The sequence below is a fragment of the Ranitomeya imitator genome, chromosome 7 (genome assembly GCF_032444005.1).
Source record: "Ranitomeya imitator isolate aRanImi1 chromosome 7, aRanImi1.pri, whole genome shotgun sequence".
NCBI classification, from domain to species: Eukaryota; Metazoa; Chordata; class Amphibia; order Anura; family Dendrobatidae; genus Ranitomeya; species Ranitomeya imitator.
The window spans coordinates 223,770,510-223,797,796 of NC_091288.1; the positions used below are offsets into that span (position 1 = coordinate 223,770,510).

Consider the following 27,287-nt stretch of genomic DNA (forward strand, 5'->3'; position numbering starts at 1 on the left):
AACCATACTGAGTCCGATGTGTTACCGAACGTCCTGAGCTCCTCCACTCGCTGCAGCGCATTTACCACCTCTACCCAGTCTATTCTTTTTGGTGAGAGACGAGATCTCCATACAGTAGTTTAAGGATAATTTGTCGGGGGGCTAACATAAAATATGGTCGCAGATCCTTCTAAATTTTAGAAATAGACCATGAGAAAATAGATGGTAGAGCTATCTCAGGATCCGGCTTAATCCCTGAGTTGTGTAGGCGATTGTAGAGGGAGAATTTTTCCCTCCAGTGAGATCTGATTCCTGGGAGCTCCACCAGATATGAAGCATTGATCCAGGCGCTGAGGAATACCTCCAGCAAATGTCTGAGATCTCTGGGTAAATTCTGTGTACATTGACAGGCGTTCGGTACCACCGGGTCCAGATCATATAATTCAGCTCCTGTTGGGTACAAGACACGGTCATTTTCTGAGTGATGATAAAGGACTAAGCCCACCTCTCAACTGGATTGACCCATACAGTTCAAAGGTTTATTACCCGTCTATCCCGACCCGACTATATATCAAAGATATGGCGTGAGCTGGTGCTTTTGACATGAAGTATAAATATTCAAAGCAGGTGAGAGAGTGTGGGAGACCTGGGAGTCCGGGACTTCATATAGCTATGTAGTTGAAAGTATTGTAACCAACATCCAGGTGCTCTCCTCCTACCACCCAAGATGGTCTCTAACATTTTAAGTCCTGATTGATCAATGACATCTCTGACATGATGTATAGCCTCCTGTGGTGGAGGAAGCAATATATGGTTGGGGACCTGGGGATTGCCAACCAAAGGGGTAAGTGGTCCTGGTATATTTACTAGGTGAAGGCATCTGGCAAACCTCCTTCAGGTTCTAACTATTTTGTGCATCATAGGAGGTACATTGACCTTCCCCTGATTAGTATTTAGAGATAACCAAAAAATTCCTGGATAGTGCGTTGTGGCGAGCTTGTGTTCTATTTCTACTCAGAGTTTGCATTTTCTATTATGGAACAAGTCTAGTATTTCCAATAGTTGCTGCATGATGGGCCCTCAGATTAGGCAGTCCTGCACCCCTGGTGTCCTTAGACCTGCGCATGACTCAGTTGAGGTCTTCCGCTGTGCCACACAAATTTCTCATCATTTACCTAGTTCAGTAAAGAAAAAAAAACATCAATGTCCCAGAGAATAATCTGTCTGAAGTAAAGTATTTTGGGTAGACTTGCCGGTGGGCTTCAGAAAAATGGCACCAGTGTCAGTGCATGCGAAGTTTGAGATCTCAGCTCAGTAATAAGACAAAATCTCAATCTGCGAAAGCGCTGTCTGAGGCGCCAGTTTCCTGAACCCACCACCGGTAGATCAATGTGCGCAGCAGAGCCTCTGCTACTTCTACACACCCTCGTCATTTTCCTGAAGCCCATGCCACGAAATCAATGGCTTCTGCCTCCCACCACTGGGACACTTTTTTTCCCAGCCCTTGGCTTGCAGCATCTCCCTAATCCTGCCGCCATCGGTTTACTGCAGCAGGGACGCTGTCTCTTGTGACTCCGCTCCACCCCCAGTAAACTATATTTGGAATATAAAATGCCCCCCCATTTTCATATTAAAAAATGTGTGTCTAATGGTCCAAAAAATACAGTAATCAAATCTTTATTGTTTACAATAGAGCATCCAACTTTTGGTGGAAAATAAATATGCAGCATGTTGTACCTGTTCTTCTAGTTAATATGATGAAACTTACGACTGAGCCTCCTAACAAATTCAACTACACAAAGGTGTACCTAGCCGGAGCACTGAAATTTATAGTGGGCCCATGGAGTCAATCCTGCTGGTCAACCCTAGGTACCACAGTCCAACACTGCATGTTATTGCAGTTTCCGTCACTTTTTTGGCCATGTCCTGGACAAGCTGTCTTTATAGGCGGTTACATAACGCAGATAGGAATGCACTGACGACTCTGCACCTCTAAGATGCGTGTACCTATTAGCCCTGCTAAAATTCCCAGCTTACTGCTAGGAGCTGCCAGTTATAGTTTTACGCACCCTGGTTCACATATCTAGTCCAGCTCCTATATAGAAGTTCGGCCCACTCACTGGGGTGAGCATCGACAAAGTGCCGGAGAAAATTGGTCAGGATCTAAACAGAGATTTTGAAGTAGATTAGCTCAGATGGTTATTATAGGAGAACTCGTCCCTAGGCAGAAGTTCGGCCCACTCACTGTGGTGAGCATCGACAAAGTGCGGGAGGAAATTGGAAGAACTGGTTCTCATACAATAACCATCTGAGCTAATCTTCCAAATCTCTGTTTAGATCCTTCAGCTCCTATATAGTCTGTTATTACCGTTCTGATCTCACCCTACTTCCTGACTACTCTTCTCTCTTTGATTTGGTGCCTGGTTGTAACCCTGAGACATGACCATTCTTGCCCGCCTACTCCATCGGATAATAAGTGCTACGAGTACTCAACCGAGGACCCATATGTAAGTCCACATCACTGTACAGGGCTAAAAGGGTGGAGGCTCCTGGACCTAATAGTCCGGCCACACTCACACTTTCAGTATTTGGTGAGGAAAACCGGGAGAGGAAAAGTCTAATAGAAATTCGTCACAACTTCAGCATTTTCCATTACTATTGCCTTACAAATACTGATGTAAAATACTGACCAAATACTGAATGTGTGAATGTGGCCTCAGCGCAGCCAACGCCAAGACTAAGAGCTGCCAGGCGACCACAGACGGAACCAAGTTATTAATAAATACTCACCCTGTAAGTCTGGGGAGGGGTCCTGTTAGGGAGCAGGACCTTCTGCAAGTTCTCCTGAGCTCTCCCCACTCTATCCTCGGCCGTAGAAGATGGAACATGAGAGTAGGACACATATTCTTTTCACATTTATAAACTGTGCAACATATAGAGGGAAGAAGGAGAGGGGGGTGGGCGACTTCTTATTTCTTCCCCTTCACAAAGGGTTAATACGGTGTCCTTTATATAGAAGTAACCGGAAAGTTTTACTTTCACTTTCACCTTCAAAAGACAGTAAAAAATTACACTCCTGAGAAAGAGAGGAACAACCCAATTTTGTTTGGCGACAATCGGCTCGTCTCTACAAATCCAGCTCCTCTCTACAGAACCAGCTATTCTTGACAGAACCAGCTCCTCTCCACAGAACCGACTTCTCTTCAAAGAAACAGCTCTTTTCCAGAACCAACCATGGATTCTCGGTCCATGAAGGATTATATCAGGAACTTCACCCTGAATAATGGGCCCCGGGGTCATCAGGGATACTCCCGGGTTCTCCTGCAGCTCTTCGGTTACACCGGTCATGGAAAATCCTCCTTCATCAACTCCTGTAAGTACGTGGTGGATGATGGACCCTATACGGCCCATGCTAAGGTGGCCGGGTCAGCGGAGAAGCCCGAGACCATGATAAGGAATGCGTATGAGCTAACGGAGACCATCACCTTGGTGGACAACCGAGGATGTGCCAAAATGAACAAGGATGAGACCGGGGAGATCTACGCCCAGCTGGGTGAGTGCCGGAGATGACTTCACGTTGTGCCACAATCTGGATGGCATATGAATTGCAGAGATATAAATATATATACTGAAAGCTGTACAAAAGTTTAAAACAAGTGTAGAAAAAATACTGCAAAGCAAGAAGCTTTAAAAACCAGAAGTGTAAATAATAGAGACAGCAACTGCACAGTACAGGATTAGATGAACAGGAGATTTGTGACTGTAACGGGTCGGCAATGGGCGGCTCCGGCAGCAGTTGTACTAGGGTAGAGATGACATGATGGACGGGTGTAGACGCCCGGCTGAGTATGGGCGATCAGCATAGGCTGCAGCAGAGTAGAAGACAGACCACGGATGGTCAGACAGATGGAACTGCCGATGTAAGCATCAACAGCAGCCATAGGCGGATGAAATTCATCACTGATTCATGCCTGATTTATTCTGAAAATGTCAGCTCGTTTCCCCGTTTACAGAGAATTACCTGGTCCACTTAGGTGTGAGAAAGCCACATGCCATGCTGAGGAGCCTCTGTAACAGACCCCAATGAGAATGTTTTACTATTTTTCTCTCCACGTACAGTACAGACCAAAAGTTTGGACACACCTTCTCATTTAAAGCTTTTTCTGTATTTTCATGACTATGAAAATTGTACATTCACACTGAAGGCATCAAAACTATGAATTAACACGTGGAATTATATACTAAACAAAAAAGTGTGAATCAACTGAAAATATGTCTTATATTCTAGGTTCTTCAAAGTAGCCACCTTTTGCTTTGATGAGTGCTTTGCACACTCTTGGCATTCTCTTGATGAGCTTCAAGAGGTAGTCACCGGGAATGGTCTTCCAACAATCTTGAAGGAGTTCCCAGAGATGCTTAGCACTTGTTGGCCCTTTTGCCTTCATCTTGATTGGGTCTTCTTTGCTTGGAGGTGGGACCATCTATAGAGTCTTCACCACCGCATCTCCCAGTGGCAGTAATCTAATGCTGCTGCTGAACACATTGACCTAGAGGGCTATGAAAGACATGTATGGTGTTTGTCCATAATTGCTGCTTCACGTTTCCAATACTGAGTCCGATATTCTAGATATGGTCTTAAAAGTAAGTTATTGAGTGATTTTATCTGAGTTTGTAGCAGCCTCCTGACATTGAGCACGACTTCTTAGCTACAGTGTAGTCTGTGGGTCCAGGTCCTTGGATCCGTTATTAATGGTTATGCCCTTCTGATGATGGTTTCTAGATCCCAGAGAACAATGAGATGTCATCAGGAGTGGAACACTTTGACAGAAGACACAATAGCACAGAGCGAGATAAGAAGACAAGTTTGGTGAGTGACTCCATGACATTTACCAGATATCTCTTCTCCACGATCCAGGGAACTTTCTGCCTTTGGGCTGTGAAGTCAGATGGCGCCCTGACTATGAAGACATGGTGAACATAGTGCTGACCGCAGACTTAGTGGATCGCTCAGCAGATTTCATCGTTCCTGTGTTCGTCTACAGGTGAGACCTCCACATTTATATCTACAGATGTTCTACAGTACGAGAAGATGAAATATCTCTGAGAGCCTCTGCTCCATGACATCTCCAGAGGTAATCATGGTGTCATTCACTGTTATCTCACAGTGCGAACACACAGATCGCCACCACAGAAGAAAGCGAGCTGAAGGAAATCCTCACTAAGGCCAAAAAAATAACAGGTAACAACAGAACGAGATTATATCCATATGTGTCATATAATATCTATACATATAATAACATACAGTGCCTAGAATAACCGTGCTATACACATATCTGAGCGTGACCTCCTGGTGCAGGTAATGCCTCATATCACCAACACAATTGGAAAAGAATTAATAAATAGAATTATCTGCCTTCTACATTACTCTGTGCTCCTCCTCCTCCTAGACCGTCCTCTGCCTTCTACATTACTCTGTGCGCCTCCTCCTAGACCTGTCCTCTGCCTTCTACATTACTCTGTGCTCCTCCTCCTAGACCTGTATCCTGCCTTCTACATTACTCTGTGCTCCTTCTCCTAGACCTGTCCTCTGCCTTCTACATCACTCTGCGCTCCTCCTCCTAGACCTGTCCTCTATCTTCTACATTACTCTGTGCTCCTCCTCCTAGACCTGTCCTCTACCTTCTACATTACTCTATGCTCCTCCTCCTAGACCTGTCCTCTATCTTCTACATTACTCAGTGCTCTTCATAGACCCATCCTCTGCCTTCTTCATTACTCTGTGCCCCTCCTCCTAGACCTGTCCTCTGCCGTCTACATTACTCAGTGCTCTTCATAGACCCATCCTCTGCCTTCTTCATTACTCTGTGCCCCTCCTCCTAGACCTGTCCTCTGCCTTCTACATTACTCTGCGCTCCTCCTCCTGGACCTGTCCTCTGCCTTCTACATTACTCAGTGCTCCTCATAGATATGTCCTCTGCCGTCTACATTACTCTATGCTCCTCCTCCTGGACCTGTCCTCTGCCGTCTACGTTACTCAGTGCTCTTCATAGACCTGTCATCTGCCTTCTACATTACTCTGTGCCCCTCCTCCTAGACCTGTCCTCTGCCTTCTACATTACTCTGTGCTCCTCCTCCTAGACGTGTCCTCTGCCTTCTACATTACTCTATGCTCCTCCTCTTAGACCTGTCCTCTGCCGTCTACATTACTCAGTGCTCATCATAGACCTGTCATCTGCCTTCTACATTACTCTGTGCCCCTCCTCCTAGACTTGTCCTCTGCCTTCTACATTACTCTGTGCTCCTCCTCCTAGACCTGTCCTCTGCTCTGACGTCTACATTACTCTGTGCTCCTCCTCCGGGACCTGTCATCTGCCTTCTACATTACTCTGTCCTCCTCCTCCTAGACCTGTCATCTGCCTTCTACATTACTCTGTGCTCCTCCTCCTAGACCTGTCCTCTGCCGTCTACATTACTCTGTGCTACTCCTAGACCTGTCCTTTCCCTTCTACATTACTCTGTGCTCTTCCTCCTAGACCTGTCCTCTGCCTTCTACATTAGTCTGTGCTCCTCCTCCTAGACCTGTCCTCTGCCTTCTACATTACACTGTGCTCCTCCTCCTAGACCTGTCCTCTGCCTTCTACATTACTCTGTGCTCCTCCTCCTCCTAGACCTGTTCTTTGCCTTCTACATTAGTCTGTGCTCCTCCTCCTAGACCTGTCCTCTGCCTTCTACATTAGTCTGTGCTCCTCCTCCTAGGCCTGTCCTCTGCCTTCTACATTACTCTGTGCTCCTCCTCCTAGATCTGTCCTCTGCCTTCTACATTACTCTGGGCTCCTCCTCCTCCTAGACCGTCCTCTGCCTTCTACATTACTCTGTGCTCCTCCTCCTCCAAGACCTGTTCTCTGCCTTCTACATTAGTCTGTGCTCCTCCTCCTAGACCTGTCCTCTACCTTCTACATTACTCTGTGCTCCTCCTACTAGACCTGTCCTCTGCATTCTACGTTACTCTGTGCTCCTCCTTCTTCTAGACCGTCCTCTGCCTTCTACATTACTCTGTGCTCCTCCTCCTCCTAGACCTGTTCTCTGCCTTCTACGTTAGTCTGTGCTCCTCCTCCTAGGCCTGTCCTCTGCCTTCTACATTACTCTGTGCTCCTCCTCCTGGACCTGTCCTCTGCCGTCTACGTTACTCAGTGCTCTTCATAGACCTGTCATCTGCCTTCTACATTACTCTGTGCCCCTCCTCCTAGACCTGTCCTCTGCCTTCTACATTACTCTGTGCTCCTCCTCCTAGACCTGTCCTCTGCCTTCTACATTACTCTATGCTCCTCCTCTTAGACCTGTCCTCTGCCGTCTACATTACTCAGTGCTCATCATAGACCTGTCATCTGCCTTCTACATTTCTCTGTGCCCCTCCTCCTAGACTTGTCCTCTGCCTTCTACATTACTCTGTGCTCCTCCTCCTAGACCTGTCCTCTGCTCTGACGTCTACATTACTCTGTGCTCCTCCTCCGGGACCTGTCATCTGCCTTCTACATTACTCTGTGCTGCTCCTCCTAGACCTGTCCTCTGCCGTCTACATTACTCTGTGCTCCTCCTCCTAGACCTGTCCTCTGCCTTCTACATTACTCTGTGCTACTCCTAGACCTGTCCTCTCCCTTCTACATTACTCTGTGCTCTTCCTCCTAGACCTGTCCTCTGCCTTCTACATTAGTCTGTGCTCCTCCTCCTAGACCTGTCCTCTGCCTTCTACATTACTCTGTGCTCCTCCTCCTAGACCTGTCCTCTACCTTCTACATTAGTCTGTGCTCCTCCTCCTAGGCCTGTCCTCTGCCTTCTACATTACACTGTGCTCCTCCTCCTAGACCTGTCCTCTGTCTTCTACATTACTCTGTGCTCCTCCTCCTCCTAGACCTGTTCTTTGCCTTCTACATTAGTCTGTACTCCTCCTCCTAGACCTGTCCTCTGCCTTCTACATTAGTCTGTGCTCCTCCTCCTAGGCCTGTCCTCTGCCTTCTACATTACTCTGTGCTCCTCCTCCTAGATCTGTCCTCTGCCTTCTACATTACTCTGGGCTCCTCCTCCTCCTAGACCGTCCTCTGCCTTCTACATTACTCTGTGCTCCTCCTCCTCCTAGACCTGTTCTCTGCCTTCTACATTAGTCTGTGCTCCTCCTCCTAGACCTGTCCTCTGCCTTCTACATTACTCTGTGCTCCTCCTCCTAGACCTGTCCTCTGCATTCTACGTTACTCTGTGCTCCTCCTTCTTCTAGACCGTCCTCTGCCTTCTACATTACTCTGTGCTCCTCCTCCTCCTAGACCTGTTCTCTGCCTTCTACGTTAGTCTGTGCTCCTCCTCCTAGGCCTGTCCTCTGCCTTCTACATTACTCTGTGCTCCTCCTCCTAGACCTGTCCTCTGCCTTCTACATTAGTCTGTGCTCCTCCTCCTAGACCTGTCCTCTGCCTTCTACATTTCTCTGTGCTCCTCCTCCTAGACCTGTCATCTGCCTTCTACATTACTCTGTGCTCCTCCTCCTAGACCTGTCCTCTACCTTCTACATTACTCTGTGCTCCTCCTCCTAGACCTGTCCTCTGCCTTCTACATTACTCTGTGCTCCTCCTCCTCCTAGACCGACCTCTGCCTTCTACATTACTCTGTGCTCCTCCTCCTCCTAGACCTGTTCTTTGCCTTCTACATTACTCTGTGCTCCTCCTCCTCCTAGACCTGTTCTTTGCCTTCTACATTAGTCTGTGCTCCTCCTCCTAGGCCTGTCCTCTGCTTTCTACATTACTCTGTGCTCCTCCTCCTAGATCTGTCCTCTGCCTTCTACATTACTCTGGGCTCCTCCTCCTCCTAGACCGTCCTCTGCCTTCTACATTACTCTGTGCTCCTCCTCCTCCTAGACCTGTTCTCTGCCTTCTACATTACTCTGTGCTCCTCCTCCTAGACCTGTCCTCTGCCTTCTACATTACTTTGTGCTCCTCCTCCTCCTAGACCGTCCTCTGCCTTCTACATTACTCTGTGCTCCTCCTCCTCCTAGACCTGTTCTCTGCCTTCTACGTTAGTCTGTGCTCCTCCTCCTAGGCCTGTCCTCTGCCTTCTACATTACTCTGTGCTCCTCCTCCTAGACCTGTCCTCTGCCTTCTACATTAGTCTGTGCTTCTCCTCCTAGACCTGTCCTCTGCCTTCTACATTACTCTCTGCTCCTTCTCCTCCTAGACCGTCGTCTGCCTTCTACATTACTCTGTGCTCCTCCTCCTCCTCGACCTGTCCTCTGCCTTCTACATTAGTCTGTGCTCCTCCTCCTAGGCCTGTCCTCTGCCTTCTACATTACTCTGTGCTCCTCCTCCTAGAACTGTCCTCTGCCTTCTACATTACTCTGTGCTCCTCCTCCTGGACCTGTCCTCTACCTTCTACATTACTCTGTGCTCCTCCTCCTAGACCTGTCCTCTGCCTTCTACATTACTCTGTGCTCCTCCTCCTAGGCCTGTCCTCTGCCTTCTACATTACTCTGTGCTCTTCCTCCTAGGCCTGGCCTCTGCCTTCTACATTACTCTGTGCTCCTCCTCCTCCTAGACCGTCCTCTGCCCTCTACATTTCTCTGTGCTCCTCCTCCTAGACCATCCTCTACCTTCTACATTACTCTGTGCTCCTCCTCCTCCTAGACCGTCTTCTGCCTTCTACATTACTCTGTCCTCCTCCTCCTAGACCTGTCCTCTGCCGTCTACATTACTCTGTGCTCCTCCTAGACCTGTCCTCTCCCTTCTACATTACTCTGTGCTCCTCCTCCTCCTAGACCTGTTCTCTGCCTTCTACGTTAGTCTGTGCTCCTCCTCCTAGGCCTGTCCTCTGCCTTCTACATTACTCTGTGCTCCTCCTCCTGGACCTGTCCTCTGCCGTCTACGTTACTCAGTGCTCTTCATAGACCTGTCATCTGCCTTCTACATTACTCTGTGCCCCTCCTCCTAGACCTGTCCTCTGCCTTCTACATTACTCTGTGCTCCTCCTCCTAGACCTGTCCTCTGCCTTCTACATTACTCTATGCTCCTCCTCTTAGACCTGTCCTCTGCCGTCTACATTACTCAGTGCTCATCATAGACCTGTCATCTGCCTTCTACATTACTCTGTGCCCCTCCTCCTAGACTTGTCCTCTGCCTTCTACATTACTCTGTGCTCCTCCTTCTAGACCTGTCCTCTGCTCTGACGTCTACATTACTCTGTGCTCCTCCTCCGGGACCTGTCATCTGCCTTCTACATTACTCTGTGCTCCTCCTCCTAGACCTGTCATCTGCCTTCTACATTACTCTGTGCTCCTCCTCCTAGACCTGTCCTCTGCCGTCTACATTACTCTGTGCTACTCCTAGACCTGTCCTCTCCCTTCTACATTACTCTGTGCTTTTCCTCCTAGACCTGTCCTCTGCCTTCTACATTACTCTGTGCTCCTCCTCCTAGACCTGTCCTCTACCTTCTACATTAGTCTGTGCTCCTCCTCCTAGGCCTGTCCTCTGCCTTCTACATTACACTGTGCTCCTCCTCCTAGACCTGTCCTCTGTCTTCTACATTACTCTGTGCTCCTCCTCCTCCTAGACCTGTTCTTTGCCTTCTACATTAGTCTGTACTCCTCCTCCTAGACCTGTCCTCTGCCTTCTACATTAGTCTGTGCTCCTCCTCCTAGGCCTGTCCTCTGCCTTCTACATTACTCTGTGCTCCTCCTCCTAGATCTGTCCTCTGCCTTCTACATTACTCTGGGCTCCTCCTCCTCCTAGACCGTCCTCTGCCTTCTACATTACTCTGTGCTCCTCCTCCTCCTAGACCTGTTCTCTGCCTTCTACATTAGTCTGTGCTCCTCCTCCTAGACCTGTCCTCTGCCTTCTACATTACTCTGTGCTCCTCCTCCTAGACCTGTCCTCTGCATTCTACGTTACTCTGTGCTCCTCCTTCTTCTAGACCGTCCTCTGCCTTCTACATTACTCTGTGCTCCTCCTCCTCCTAGACCTGTTCTCTGCCTTCTACGTTAGTCTGTGCTCCTCCTCCTAGGCCTGTCCTCTGCCTTCTACATTACTCTGTGCTCCTCCTCCTAGACCTGTCCTCTGCCTTCTACATTAGTCTGTGCTCCTCCTCCTAGACCTGTCCTCTGCCTTCTACATTTCTCTGTGCTCCTCCTCCTAGACCTGTCATCTGCCTTCTACATTACTCTGTGCTCCTCCTCCTAGACCTGTCCTCTACCTTCTACATTACTCTGTGCTCCTCCTCCTAGACCTGTCCTCTGCCTTCTACATTACTCTGTGCTCCTCCTCCTCCTAGACCGTCCTCTGCCTTCTACATTACTCTGTGCTCCTCCTCCTCCTAGACCTGTTCTTTGCCTTCTACATTACTCTGTGCTCCTCCTCCTCCTAGACCTGTTCTTTGCCTTCTACATTAGTCTGTGCTCCTCCTCCTAGGCCTGTCCTCTGCTTTCTACATTACTCTGTGCTCCTCCTCCTAGATCTGTCCTCTGCCTTCTACATTACTCTGGGCTCCTCCTCCTCCTAGACCGTCCTCTGCCTTCTACATTACTCTGTGCTCCTCCTCCTCCTAGACCTGTTCTCTACCTTCTACATTACTCTGTGCTCCTCCTCCTAGACCTGTCCTCTGCCTTCTACATTACTTTGTGCTCCTCCTCCTCCTAGACCGTCCTCTGCCTTCTACATTACTCTGTGCTCCTCCTCCTCCTAGACCTGTTCTCTGCCTTCTACGTTAGTCTGTGCTCCTCCTCCTAGGCCTGTCCTCTGCCTTCTACATTACTCTGTGCTCCTCCTCCTAGACCTGTCCTCTGCCTTCTACATTAGTCTGTGCTTCTCCTCCTAGACCTGTCCTCTGCCTTCTACATTACTCTCTGCTCCTTCTCCTCCTAGACCGTCGTCTGCCTTCTACATTACTCTGTGCTCCTCCTCCTCCTCGACCTGTCCTCTGCCTTCTACATTAGTCTGTGCTCCTCCTCCTAGGCCTGTCCTCTGCCTTCTACATTACTCTGTGCTCCTCCTCCTAGAACTGTCCTCTGCCTTCTACATTACTCTGTGCTCCTCCTCCTGGACCTGTCCTCTACCTTCTACATTACTCTGTGCTCCTCCTCCTAGACCTGTCCTCTGCCTTCTACATTACTCTGTGCTCCTCCTCCTAGGCCTGTCCTCTGCCTTCTACATTACTCTGTGCTCTTCCTCCTAGGCCTGGCCTCTGCCTTCTACATTACTCTGTGCTCCTCCTCCTCCTAGACCGTCCTCTGCCCTCTACATTTCTCTGTGCTCCTCCTCCTAGACCATCCTCTACCTTCTACATTACTCTGTGCTCCTCCTCCTCCTAGACCGTCTTCTGCCTTCTACATTACTCTGTCCTCCTCCTCCTAGACCTGTCCTCTGCCGTCTACATTACTCTGTGCTCCTCCTAGACCTGTCCTCTCCCTTCTACATTACTCTGTGCTCCTCCTCCTAGACCTGTGCTCTGCCTTCTACGTTAGTCTGTGCTCCTCTTCCTGGACCTGTCCTCTACCTTCTACATTAGTCTGCGCTCCTCCTCCTAGGCCTGTCCTCTGCCTTCTACATAACTCTGTGCTCCTCCTCTTAGACCTGTCCTCTGTCTTCTACATTACTCTGTGCTCCTCCTCCTCCTAGACCGTCCTCTGCCTTCTACATTACTCTGTGCGCCTCCTAGACCTGTTTTTTGCCTTCTACATTAGTCTGTGCTCCTCCTCCTAGGCCTGTCCTCTGCCTTCTACATTACTCTGTGCTCCTCCTCCTAGATCTGCCCTCTGCCTTCTACATTACTCTGGGCTCCTCCTCCTCCTAGACCGTCCTCTGCCTTCTACATTACTCTGTGCTCCTCCTCCTCCTAGACCTGTTCTCTGCCTTCTACATTACTCTGTGCTCCTCCTCCTAGACCTGTCCTCTGCCTTCTACATTAGTCTGTGCTCCTCCTCCTAGGCCTGTCCTCTGCCTTCTACATTACTCTGTGCTCCTCCTCCTAGATCTGACCTCTGCCTTCTACATTACTCTGGGCTCCTCCTCCTCCTAGACCTGTTCTCTGCCTTCTACATTACTCTGTGCTCCTCCTCCTCCTAGACCTGTTCTCTGCCTTCTACATTAGTCTGTGCTCCTCCTTCTAGACCTGTCCTCTGCCTTCTACATTACTCTGTGCTCCTCCTCCTAGACCTGTCCTCTGCCTTCTACATTACTCTCTGCTCCTCCTCCTCCTAGACCTGTTCTCTGCCTTCTACATTAGTCTGTGCTCCTCCTCCTAGACCTGTCCTCTGCCTTCTACATTAGTCTGTGCTCCTCCTCCTAGGCTTGTCCTCTACCTTCTACATTACTCTGTGCTCCTCCTCCTAGACCTGTCCTCTGCCTTCTACATTAGTCTGTGCTCCTCCTCCTAGACCTGTCCTCTGCCTTCTACATTACTCTGTACTCCTCCTCCTAGACCTGTCCTCTGCCTTCTACATTAGTCTGTGCTCCTCCTCCTAGGCTTGTCCTCTACCTTCTACATTACTCTGTGCTCCTCCTCCTAGACCTGTCCTCTGCCTTCTACATTAGTCTGTGCTCCTCCTCCTAGGCTTGTCCTCTACCTTCTACATTACTCTGTGCTCCTCCTCCTAGACCTGTCCTCTGCCTTCTACATTACTCTGTGCTCCTCCTCCTCCTAGACCGTCCTCTGCCTTCTACATTACTCTGTGCTCCTCCTCCTCCTAGACCTGTTCTTTGCCTTCTACATTAGTCTGTGCTCCTCCTCCTAGACCTGTCCTCTGCCTTCTACATTAGTCTGTGCTCCTCCTCCTAGGCCTATCCTCTGCCTTCTACATTACTCTGTGCTCCTCCTCCTAGATCTGTCCTCTGCCTTCTACATTACTATGGGCTCCTCCTCCTCCTAGACCGTCCTCTGCCTTCTACATTACTCTGTGCTCCTCCTCCTTCTAGACCTGTTCTCTGCCTTCTACATTAGTCTGTGCTCCTCCTCCTAGACCTGTCCTCTGCCTTCTACATTACTCTGTGCTCCTCCTCCTAGACCTATCCTCTGCCTTCTACATTACTCTGTGCTCCTCCTCCTCCTAGAACGTCCTCTGCCTTCTACATTACTCTGTGCTCCTCCTCCTCCTAGACGTGTTATCTGCCTTCTACATTAGTCTGTTCTCCTCCTCCTAGACCTGTCCTCTGGCTTCTACATTACTCTGTGCTCCTCCTCCTGGACCTGTCCTCTGCCTTCTACATTAGTCTGTGCTCCTCCTCCTAGACCTGTCCTCTGCCTTTTACATTACTCTCTGCTCCTCCTCCTCCTAGACCGTCCTCTGCCTTCTACATTACTCTGTGCTCCTCCTCCTAGACCTGCCTTCTGCCTTCTACATTACTCTGTGCTCCTCCTCCTAGGCCTGTCCTCTGCCTTCTACATTACTCTGTGCTCCTCCTCTTAGACCTGGCCTTTGCCTTCTACATTACTCTGTGCTCCTCCTCCTCCTAGACCGTCCTCTGCCTTCTACATTACTCTGTGCTCCTCCTCCTAGACCTGTCCTCTGCCTTCTACATTAGTCTGTGCTCCTCCTCCTAGACCTGTCCTCTGCCTTCTACATTACTCTGTGCTCCTCCTCCTAGACCTGTCCTCTGCCTTCTACATTAGTCTGTGCTCCTCCTCCTAGGCTTGTCCTCTACCTTCTACATTACTCTGTGCTCCTCCTCCTAGACCTGTCCTCTGCCTTCTACATTAGTCTGTGCTCCTCCTCCTAGGCTTGTCCTCTACCTTCTACATTACTCTGTGCTCCTCCTCCTAGACCTGTCCTCTGCCTTCTACATTACTCTGTGCTCCTCCTCCTCCTAGACCGTCCTCTGCCTTCTACATTACTCTGTGCTCCTCCTCCTCCTAGACCTGTTCTTTGCCTTCTACATTAGTCTGTGCTCCTCCTCCTAGACCTGTCCTCTGCCTTCTACATTAGTCTGTGCTCCTCCTCCTAGGCCTATCCTCTGCCTTCTACATTACTCTGTGCTCCTCCTCCTAGATCTGTCCTCTGCCTTCTACATTACTCTGGGCTCCTCCTCCTCCTAGACCGTCCTCTGCCTTCTACATTACTCTGTGCTCCTCCTCCTCCTAGACCTGTTCTCTGCCTTCTACATTAGTCTGTGCTCCTCCTCCTAGACCTGTCCTCTGCCTTCTACATTACTCTGTGCTCCTCCTCCTAGACCTATCCTCTGCCTTCTACATTACTCTGTGCTCCTCCTCCTCCTAGAACGTCCTCTGCCTTCTACATTACTCTGTGCTCCTCCTCCTCCTTGACGTGTTATCTGCCTTCTACATTAGTCTGTGCTCCTCCTCCTAGACCTGTCCTCTGGCTTCTACATTACTCTGTGCTCCTCCTCCTAGACCTGTCCTCTGCCTTCTACATTAGTCTGTGCTCCTCCTCCTAGACCTGTCCTCTGCCTTTTACATTACTGTGTGCTCCTCCTCCTCCTAGACCGTCCTCTGCCTTCTACATTACTCTGTGCTCCTCCTCCTAGACCTGCCTTCTGCCTTCTACATTACTCTGTGCTCCTCCTCCTAGGCCTGTCCTCTGCCTTCTACATTACTCTGTGCTCCTCCTCCTAGGCTTGTCCTCTACCTTCTACATTACTCTGTGCTCCTCCTCCTAGACCTGTCCTCTGCCTTCTACATTAGTCTGTGCTCCTCCTCCTAGGCTTGTCCTCTACCTTCTACATTACTCTGTGCTCCTCCTCCTAGACCTGTCCTCTGCCTTCTACATTACTCTGTGCTCCTCCTCCTCCTAGACCGTCCTCTGCCTTCTACATTACTCTGTGCTCCTCCTCCTCCTAGACCTGTTCTTTGCCTTCTACATTAGTCTGTGCTCCTCCTCCTAGACCTGTCCTCTGCCTTCTACATTAGTCTGTGCTCCTCCTCCTAGGCCTATCCTCTGCCTTCTACATTACTCTGTGCTCCTCCTCCTAGATCTGTCCTCTGCCTTCTACATTACTCTGGGCTCCTCCTCCTCCTAGACCGTCCTCTGCCTTCTACATTACTCTGTGCTCCTCCTCCTCCTAGACCTGTTCTCTGCCTTCTACATTAGTCTGTGCTCCTCCTCCTAGACCTGTCCTCTGCCTTCTACATTACTCTGTGCTCCTCCTCCTAGACCTATCCTCTGCCTTCTACATTACTCTGTGCTCCTCCTCCTAGACCTGTCCTCTGCCTTCTACATTACTCTGTGCTCCTCCTCCTCCTAGACCGTCCTCTGCCTTCTACATTACTCTGTGCTCCTCCTCCTCCTAGACCTGTTCTTTGCCTTCTACATTAGTCTGTGCTCCTCCTCCTAGACCTGTCCTCTGCCTTCTACATTAGTCTGTGCTCCTCCTCCTAGGCCTATCCTCTGCCTTCTACATTACTCTGTGCTCCTCCTCCTAGATCTGTCGTCTGCCTTCTACATTACTCTGGGCTCCTCCTCCTCCTAGACCGTCCTCTGCCTTCTACATTACTCTGTGCTCCTCCTCCTCCTAGACCTGTTCTCTGCCTTCTACATTAGTCTGTGCTCCTCCTCCTAGACCTGTCCTCTGCCTTCTACATTACTCTGTGCTCCTCCTCGTAGACCTATCCTCTGCCTTCTACATTACTCTGTGCTCCTCCTCCTCCTAGAACGTCCTCTGCCTTCTACATTACTCTGTGCTCCTCCTCCTCCTTGACGTGTTATCTGCCTTCTACATTAGTCTGTGCTCCTCCTCCTAGACCTGTCCTCTGGCTTCTACATTACTCTGTGCTCCTCCTCCTAGACCTGTCCTCTGCCTTCTACATTAGTCTGTGCTCCTCCTCCTAGACCTGTCCTCTGCCTTTTACATTACTGTGTGCTCCTCCTCCTCCTAGACCGTCCTCTGCCTTCTACATTACTCTGTGCTCCTCCTCCTAGACCTGCCTTCTGCCTTCTACATTACTCTGTGCTCCTCCTCCTAGGCCTGTCCTCTGCCTTCTACATTACTCTGTGCTCCTCCTCCTAGACCTGGCATCTGCCTTCTACATTACTCTGTGCTCCTCCTCCTCCTAGACCGTCCTCTGCCTTCTACATTACTCTGTGCTCCTCCTCCTCCTAGACCGTCCTCTGCCTTCTACATTACTCTGTCCTTTTCCTCCTAGACCTGTCCTCTGCCTTCTACATTACTCTGTGCTCCTTCTCCTCCTAGACCTGTCCTCTGCCTTCTACATTACTCTGTGCTCCTCGTCCTAGACCTGTCCTCTACCTTCTACATTACTCTGTGCTCCTCCTAGGCCTGTCCTCTGCCTTCTACATTACTCTGTGCTCCTCCTCCTCCTAGACCTCTCCTCTGCTTTCTACATTACTCTGTGCTCCTCGTCCTAGACCTGTCCTCTACCTTCTACATTACTCTGTGCTCCTTCTAGGCCTATCCTCTACCTTCTACATTACTCTGTGCTCCTCCTCCTAGACCTGTCCTCTACCTTCTACATTACTCTGTGCTCCTTCTAGGCCTGTCCTCTACCTTCTACATTACTCTGTGCTCCTTCTCCTAGACCTGTCCTCTTCCTTCTACATTACTCTGTGCTCCTCCTCCTCCTAGACCGTCCTCTGCCTTCTACATTACTCTGTGCTCCTCCTCCTCCTAGACCGTCCTCTGCCTTCTACATTACTCTGTGCTCCTCCTCCTAGATCTGTCCTCTGCCTTCTACATTACTCTGTGCTCCTCCTCCTCCTAGACCGTCCTCTGCCTTCTACATTACTCTGTCCTCCTCCTCCTAGACCTGTCCTCTGCCTTCTACATTACTCTGTGCTCCTCCTCCTCCTAGACCTGTCCTCTGCCATCTACATTACTCTGTGCTCCTCGTCCTAGACCTGTCCTCTACCTTCTACATTACTCTGTGCTCCTCCTAGGCCTGTCTTCTGCCTTCTACATTACTCTGTGCTCCTCCTCCTCCTAGACCTGTCCTCTGCCTTCTACATTACTCTGTGCTCCTTCTAGGCCTGTCCTCTTCCTTCTACATTACTCTGTGCTCCTCCTCCTAGACCTGTCCTCTACCTTCTACATTACTCTGTGCTCCTTCTAGGCCTGTCCTCTACCTTCTACATTACTCTGTGCTCCTCATAGACCTGTCCTCTGCCTTCTACATTACTCTGTGCTCCTCCTCCTCCTAGACCTGTCCTCTGCCTTCTACATTACTCTGTGCTCCTCGTCCTAGACCTGTCCTCTACCTTCTACATTACTCTGTGCTCCTCCTAGGCCTGTCCTCTGCCTTCTACATTACTGTGTGCTCCTCCTCCTCCTAGACCTCTCCTCTGCTTTCTACATTACTCTGTGCTCCTCGTCCTAGACCTGTCCTCTACCTTCTACATTACTCTGTGCTCCTTCTAGGCCTATCCTCTACCTTCTACATTACTCTGTGCTCCTCGTCCTAGACCTGTCCTTTACCTTCTACATTACTCTGTGCTCCTCCTAGGCCTGTCCTCTGCCTTCTACATTACTCTGTGCTCCTTCTCCTCCTAGACCTCTCCTCTGCTTTCTACATTACTCTGTGTTCCTCGTCCTAGACCTGTCCTCTACCTTCTACATTACTCTGTGCTCCTTCTAGGCCTATCCTCTACCTTCTACATTACTATGTGCTCCTCCTCCTAGACCTGTCCTCTACCTTCTACATTACTCTGTGCTCCTTCTAGGCCTGTCCTCTAACTTCTACATTACTCTGTGCTCCTTCTCCTAGACCTGTCCTCTGCCTTCTACATTACTCTGTGCTCCTCCTCCTCCTAGACCGTCCTCTGCCTTCTACATTACTCTGTGCTCCTCCTCCTAGACCTGTCCTCTGCCTTCTACATTACTCTGTGCTCCTCCTCCTCCTAGACCGTCCTCTGCCTTCTACATTACTCTGTCCTCCTCCTCCTAGACCTGTCCTCTGCCTTCTACATTACTCTGTGCTCCTCCTCCTCCTAGACCTGTCCTCTGCCTTCTACATTACTCTGTGCTCCTCGTCCTAGACCTGTCCTCTACCTTCTACATTACTCTGTGCTCCTCCTAGGCCTGTCCTCTGCCTTCTACATTACTCTGTGCTCCTCCTCCTCCTAGACCTCTCCTCTGCTTTCTACATTACTCTGTGCTCCTCGTCCTAGACCTGTCCTCTACCTTCTACATTACTCTGTGCTCCTTCTAGGCCTATCCTCTACCTTCTACATTACTCTGTGCTCCTCCTCCTAGACCTGTCCTCTACCTTCTACATTACTCTGTGCTCCTTCTAGGCCTGTCCTCTACCTTCTACATTACTCTGTGCTCCTTCTCCTAGACCTGTCCTCTTCCTTCTACATTACTCTGTGCTCCTCCTCCTCCTAGACCGTCCTCTGCCTTCTACATTACTCTGTGCTCCTCCTCCTCCTAGACCGTCCTCTGCCTTCTACATTACTCTGTGCTCCTCCTCCTAGATCTGTCCTCTGCCTTCTACATTACTCTGTGCTCCTCCTCCTCCTAGACCGTCCTCTGCCTTCTACATTACTCTGTCCTCCTCCTCCTAGACCTGTCCTCTGCCTTCTACATTACTCTGTGCTCCTCCTCCTCCTAGACCTGTCCTCTGCCTTCTACATTACTCTGTGCTCCTCGTCCTAGACCTGTCCTCTACCTTCTACATTACTCTGTGCTCCTCCTAGGCCTGTCTTCTGCCTTCTACATTACTCTGTGCTCCTCCTCCTCCTAGACCTGTCCTCTGCCTTCTACATTACTCTGTGCTCCTTCTAGGCCTGTCCTCTACATTCTACATTACTCTGTGCTCCTCCTCCTAGACCTGTCCTCTACCTTCTACATTACTCTGTGCTCCTTCTAGGCCTGTCCTCTACCTTCTACATTACTCTGTGCTCCTCATAGACCTGTCCTCTGCCTTCTACATTACTCTGTGCTCCTCCTCCTCCTAGACCTGTCCTCTGCCTTCTACATTACTCTGTGCTCCTCGTCCTAGACCTGTCCTCTACCTTCTACATTACTCTGTGCTCCTCCTAGGCCTGTCCTCTGCCTTCTACATTACTGTGTGCTCCTCCTCCTCCTAGACCTCTCCTCTGCTTTCTACATTACTCTGTGCTCCTCGTCCTAGACCTGTCCTCTACCTTCTACATTACTCTGTGCTCCTTCTAGGCCTATCCTCTACCTTCTACATTACTCTGTGCTCCTCGTCCTAGACCTGTCCTCTACCTTCTACATTACTCTGTGCTCCTCCTAGGCCTGTCCTCTGCCTTCTACATTACTCTGTGCTCCTCCTCCTCCTAGACCTCTCCTCTGCTTTCTACATTACTCTGTGCTCCTCGTCCTAGACCTGTCCTCTACCTTCTACATTACTCTGTGCTCCTTCTAGGCCTATCCTCTACCTTCTACATTACTCTGTGCTCCTCCTCCTAGACCTGTCCTCTACCTTCTACATTACTCTGTGCTCCTTCTAGGCCTGTCCTCTACCTTCTACATTACTCTGTGCTCCTTCTCCTAGACCTGTCCTCTTCCTTCTACATTACTCTGTGCTCCTCCTCCTCCTAGACCGTCCTCTGCCTTCTACATTACTCTGTGCTCCTCCTCCTCCTAGACCGTCCTCTGCCTTCTACATTACTCTGTGCTCCTCCTCCTAGATCTGTCCTCTGCCTTCTACATTACTCTGTGCTCCTCCTCCTCCTAGACCGTCCTCTGCCTTCTACATTACTCTGTCCTCCTCCTCCTAGACCTGTCCTCTGCCTTCTACATTACTCTGTGCTCCTCCTCCTCCTAGACCTGTCCTCTGCCTTCTACATTACTCTGTGCTCCTCGTCCTAGACCTGTCCTCTACCTTCTACATTACTCTGTGCTCCTCCTAGGCCTGTCTTCTGCCTTCTACATTACTCTGTGCTCCTCCTCCTCCTAGACCTGTCCTCTGCCTTCTACATTACTCTGTGCTCCTTCTAGGCCTGTCCTCTACCTTCTACATTACTCTGTGCTCCTCCTCCTAGACCTGTCCTCTACCTTCTACATTACTCTGTGCTCCTTCTAGGCCTGTCCTCTACCTTCTACATTACTCTGTGCTCCTCATAGACCTGTCCTCTGCCTTCTACATTACTCTGTGCTCCTCCTCCTCCTAGACCTGTCCTCTGCCTTCTACATTACTCTGTGCTCCTCGTCCTAGACCTGTCCTCTACCTTCTACATTACTCTGTGCTCCTCCTAGGCCTGTCCTCTGCCTTCTACATTACTGTGTGCTCCTCCTCCTCCTAGACCTCTCCTCTGCTTTCTACATTACTCTGTGCTCCTCGTCCTAGACCTGTCCTCTACCTTCTACATTACTCTGTGCTCCTTCTAGGCCTATCCTCTACCTTCTACATTACTCTGTGCTCCTCGTCCTAGACCTGTCCTCTACCTTCTACATTACTCTGTGCTCCTCCTAGGCCTGTCCTCTGCCTTCTACATTACTCTGTGCTCCTCCTCCTCCTAGACCTCTCCTCTGCTTTCTACATTACTCTGTGCTCCTCGTCCTAGACCTGTCCTCTACCTTCTACATTACTCTGTGCTCCTTCTAGGCCTATCCTCTACCTTCTACATTACTATGTGCTCCTCCTCCTAGACCTGTCCTCTACCTTCTACATTACTCTGTGCTCCTTCTAGGCCTGTCCTCTACCTTCTACATTACTCTGTGCTCCTTCTCCTAGACCTGTCCTCTGCCTTCTACATTACTCTGTGCTCCTCCTCCTCCTAGACCATCCTCTGCCTTCTACATTACTCTGTGCTCCTCCTCCTAGACCTGTCCTCTGCCTTCTACATTACTCTGTGCTCCTCCTCCTCCTAGACCGTCCTCTGCCTTCTACATTACTCTGTCCTCCTCCTCCTAGACCTGTCCTCTGCCTTCTACATTACTCTGTGCTCCTCCTCCTCCTAGACCTGTCCTCTGCCTTCTACATTACTCTGTGCTCCTCGTCCTAGACCTGTCCTCTACCTTCTACATTACTCTGTGCTCCTCCTAGGCCTGTCCTCTGCCTTCTACATTACTCTGTGCTCCTCCTCCTCCTAGACCTGTCCTCTGCCTTCTACATTACTCTGTGCTCCTCGTCCTAGACCTGTCCTCTACCTTCTACATTACTCTGTGCTCCTTCTAGGCCTGTCCTCTACCTTCTACATTACTCTGTGCTCCTCCTCCTAGACCTGTCCTCTACCTTCTACATTACTCTGTGCTCCTTCTAGGCCTGTCCTCTACCTTCTACATTACTCTGTGCTCCTCATAGACCTGTCCTCTGCCTTCTACATTATACTGTGCTCCTCCTCCTCCTAGACCTGTCCTCTGCCTTCTACATTACTTTGTGCTCCTCCTCCTCCTAGACCTGTCCTCTGCCTTCTACATTACTCTGTGCTCCTCGTCCTAGACCTGTCCTCTACCTTCTACATTTCTTTGTGCTCCTCCTCCTAGACCTGTCCTCTACCTTCTACATTACTCTGTGCTCCTTCTAGTCCTGTCCTCTACCTTCTACATTACTCTGTGTTCCTTCTCCTAGACCTGTCCTCTGCCTTCTACATTACTCTGTTCTCCTCCTCCTAGACCTGTCCTCTGCCTTCTACATTACTCTGTTCTCCTCCTCCTAGACCTGTCCTCTGCCTTCTACATTACTCTGTGCTCCTCCTCCTCCTAGACCGTCCTCTGCCTTCTACATTACTCTGTCCTCCTCCTCCTAGACCTGTCCTCTGCCTTCTACATTACTCTGTGCTCCTCCTCCTCCTAGACCTGTCCTCTGCCTTCTACATTACTCTGTGCTCCTCGTCCTAGACCTGTCCTCTACCTTCTACATTACTCTGTGCTCCTCCTAGGCCTGTCTTCTGCCTTCTACATTACTCTGTGCTCCTCCTCCTCCTAGACCTGTCCTCTGCCTTCTACATTACTCTGTGCTCCTTCTAGGCCTGTCCTCTACCTTCTACATTACTCTGTGCTCCTCCTCCTAGACCTGTCCTCTACCTTCTACATTACTCTGTGCTCCTTCTAGGCCTGTCCTCTACCTTCTACATTACTCTGTGCTCCTCATAGACCTGTCCTCTGCCTTCTACATTACTCTGTGCTCCTCCTCCTCCTAGACCTGTCCTCTGCCTTCTACATTACTCTGTGCTCCTCGTCCTAGACCTGTCCTCTACCTTCTACATTACTCTGTGCTCCTCCTAGGCCTGTCCTCTGCCTTCTACATTACTGTGTGCTCCTCCTCCTCCTAGACCTCTCCTCTGCTTTCTACATTACTCTGTGCTCCTCGTCCTAGACCTGTCCTCTACCTTCTACATTACTCTGTGCTCCTTCTAGGCCTATCCTCTACCTTCTACATTACTCTGTGCTCCTCGTCCTAGACCTGTCCTCTACCTTCTACATTACTCTGTGCTCCTCCTAGGCCTGTCCTCTGCCTTCTACATTACTCTGTGCTCCTCCTCCTCCTAGACCTCTCCTCTGCTTTCTACATTACTCTGTGCTCCTCGTCCTAGACCTGTCCTCTACCTTCTACATTACTCTGTGCTCCTTCTAGGCCTATCCTCTACCTTCTACATTACTATGTGCTCCTCCTCCTAGACCTGTCCTCTACCTTCTACATTACTCTGTGCTCCTTCTAGGCCTGTCCTCTACCTTCTACATTACTCTGTGCTCCTTCTCCTAGACCTGTCCTCTGCCTTCTACATTACTCTGTGCTCCTCCTCCTCCTAGACCATCCTCTGCCTTCTACATTACTCTGTGCTCCTCCTCCTAGACCTGTCCTCTGCCTTCTACATTACTCTGTGCTCCTCCTCCTCCTAGACCGTCCTCTGCCTTCTACATTACTCTGTCCTCCTCCTCCTAGACCTGTCCTCTGCCTTCTACATTACTCTGTGCTCCTCCTCCTCCTAGACCTGTCCTCTGCCTTCTACATTACTCTGTGCTCCTCGTCCTAGACCTGTCCTCTACCTTCTACATTACTCTGTGCTCCTCCTAGGCCTGTCCTCTGCCTTCTACATTACTCTGTGCTCCTCCTCCTCCTAGACCTGTCCTCTGCCTTCTACATTACTCTGTGCTCCTCGTCCTAGACCTGTCCTCTACCTTCTACATTACTCTGTGCTCCTTCTAGGCCTGTCCTCTACCTTCTACATTACTCTGTGCTCCTCCTCCTAGACCTGTCCTCTACCTTCTACATTACTCTGTGCTCCTTCTAGGCCTGTCCTCTACCTTCTACATTACTCTGTGCTCCTCATAGACCTGTCCTCTGCCTTCTACATTATACTGTGCTCCTCCTCCTCCTAGACCTGTCCTCTGCCTTCTACATTACTTTGTGCTCCTCCTCCTCCTAGACCTGTCCTCTGCCTTCTACATTACTCTGTGCTCCTCGTCCTAGACCTGTCCTCTACCTTCTACATTTCTTTGTGCTCCTCCTCCTAGACCTGTCCTCTACCTTCTACATTACTCTGTGCTCCTTCTAGTCCTGTCCTCTACCTTCTACATTACTCTGTGTTCCTTCTCCTAGACCTGTCCTCTGCCTTCTACATTACTCTGTTCTCCTCCTCCTAGACCTGTCCTCTGCCTTCTACATTACTCTGTTCTCCTCCTCCTAGACCTGTCCTCTGCCTTCTACATTACTCTGTGCTCCTCCTCCTCCTAGACCTGTCCTCTGCCTTCTACATTACTCTGTGCTCCTCCTCCTCCTAGACCTGTCCTCTGCCTTCTACATTACTCTGTTCTCCTCCTCCTAGACCTGTCCTCTGCCTTCTACATTACTCTGTTCTCCTCCTCCTAGACCTGTCCTCTGCCTTCTACATTACTCTGTGCTCCTCCTCCTCCTAGACCTGTCCTCTGCCTTCTACATTACTCTGTGCTCCTCCTCCTCCTAGACCTGTCCTCTGCCTTCTACATTACTCTGTGCTCCTCCTCCTCCTAGACCGTCCTCTGCCTTCTACAATATTCTGTTGTTTCTCCAACATCAAGTCAATGTGTCAACAGCAATTCTAATACACATCCTCAACCTTTCCCACCTGGACTATTGCAACGTCCTTTTCTGTGACCTCCCATCTATCCCTCTTACAATCTCTACCTGCTGTGTGTTCCTTATAAACTGACTTTTATATTCTCCTCCATATTTGGTTTATTGAATAATTTCCATACTGTAGTTCATCTCCTAGTCGGCCATGTTAATATAAGAGAGAGAGGAGAGGAAGCTGGGATATTCTCTGCAGATTTTGTGACCTTAGCTCCATGGCTGGAACAGGCTGAATATATTGAGCTATTGCCTGGATCTGCGTTGAGACGAGGAACCCGGACAGAGCTGAGGGACGGAGTTCTAGATATCTACGGAATAAGTAATAACCTGCATTCCATGTATAATATCCTCTGCACCATTATGTCCTAGGACTCTTCCCCACCGTGGTTGTCACCCGTAAGCTGAGTGAGCATCTCCCCGACATTCAGGAGACGTTCAGGAGGATGGGAGTGGACAACATATTCCCCGTGGAGAATTACACAGTGGAGGATCACGGGAAAACTCGGGGGAAACATGAGGGGATCCTAAAGTGTCTGTATGAGATCATGAGAGATGTGGAGTTCCGGATGGAGGAGACTCGAGATCCCAATGCCGAGAAGATGGAGAGGAAGAAAATCTTATTAGAATTTGCCCATGATAGAGATGTGGAAAAAGTACAGAAAAGATTGGACACAGAGTGCGCCAAGTGGGACGATTTGGAGAGATGGATAAGGGAGAGGAATGTTATCACAAAAGACGATTTGGAGAGATGGATTTGGATGAACAGATTTAATATAACACGATGTAGCTCGCAATGAAGTGTCCCGTCTTATAAGGAGGTACTATCCTGAATGGAGGACATTCACTAAACTGACATTATCACATCTGGAACCGACTGTAAAGGTGACAGAATCATGATCCCTATGTGTCTGACATTGAGATTGGGAGCTCCTCGGGGGAGGAGACGGAAGTTCATGAATGAAACTATAGACAAATATAAAGATATAATAAAATATTCACTCTATGGCTACAAATATCCCAGAACAGACACATCATAGAAGTGACACAGCCCACACTGAGAAATGTGTTGGATGGGCCAAAAAATAAAGCCTGACGCGTTAATCAATGTGATAATAATCAACAAAATACTAAATCTATGCCTATATGTCTCACAGTAATATCTCCCCCTAGTGGGGTAGGGTCTAAGGGGTAACGTTTCTCCTTATGGAGAGTGACATACCAGCTGATATGTCACTCTCCACAAGGAGAAGCGTTACCCCTTAGACCCCAGTCCAGAGCCTCTCACCTCGCCAAATCAGTTCTCATGCTTCGCACTGACGAGGGCCAACAGCCCGAAACACCGTGTCTGCGAATTGAGATACTGATTTGGCTTTTATCCTAAGTCATATTGCACGACTCGTTAAAGGGTTGATTGTGACTTGTAGGATCGCTGCTTCCAACAGGTGGCGCTATAGAGTTTAAGTCCTCTTTTTCTCAGAAGAGGCAATTTGAATACCTAGTGGGGTAGTAAGAAGTAACATCAGTATGCCAAAATAATGATACTACACAGAGATTACATAGCAATCACCCAGTTCTTATATCTCATCGGAGCACAGAATGCTTTCAATAGTAAGTTACTAGCGTGCCAGCGCCGGATGTGAAGTCAACGTTACAACCATAGCAGAAAGTAACCCATGAGATTAGGAACTAATCACACAATAGTTACCACCAGATCCTCTGATGCAAGTTTTCGTCCTATGGCTTCCTCAAAAAGGGAAACCTGCATCTGAAGGAAGGTGAAGACGGACCACAGGAATTCAGCAATGGGAGTGTTTGTTTTGTCCGATATGTTCCCCCTTGGGTAGGCAGGAGGTACCGCCCTAGGTAGGTGCCTACCCTTCCTACCCCTTTTCCTGGCCCTGCCTTCTCCTACCAGTATTGTGACTCAGTTTTCAGAACCACATCCTCTTCAGGTTCTGCCTGGGCCACCAATGACACTGGCACCTCCTCCTGTGCTGCCCTACACCCCTCAACTCCACAAAGCTAACTAGTGCACAACGAGATGGAAGTGGAGCCGCCCCCGCGGGCAGTGGGGTACTCGGCACCGGGTCCTTCGGTTCTCAGGAGGATGTCACGGTGGCTGACCCGGTCCGTGGCCCGTGGGACGTCCATGTTAAAGGGAAAGGTTTTAAAGGTTAAGGTTATGTTCGTGACGCAACCTGTGGTATTTGGTCAGGGTGACCGACACTGCTTTAGGGGTCCCCTGGGGTGATGTTATGGCAGATGGATGGTGTACCTTCCCACAGGTGAAGTGTGTCCCCAAGGCTTCCCAGAATGTAGATGGTGGATGGTGTGAGGCACAGTGAAGAACGAGGACA

The 27,287-nt window shown here is 49.6% G+C and overlaps 1 protein-coding gene across 1 annotated transcript; it reads left to right on the forward strand.

Moving 5' to 3' along the window:
* The first annotated feature begins 3,019 nt into the window (after positions 1 to 3,019).
* On the forward strand, positions 3,020 to 26,029 carry LOC138645699 (uncharacterized). Its single transcript, XM_069735173.1, has 4 exons — positions 3,020 to 3,532; positions 4,895 to 5,021; positions 5,145 to 5,218; positions 25,300 to 26,029. Exons 1-4 carry the CDS (start codon positions 3,214 to 3,216, stop codon positions 25,725 to 25,727), a joined length of 948 nt encoding a protein of 315 aa, XP_069591274.1. The 5' UTR covers positions 3,020 to 3,213; the 3' UTR covers positions 25,728 to 26,029.
* Positions 26,030 to 27,287: the final 1,258 nt, after the last annotated feature.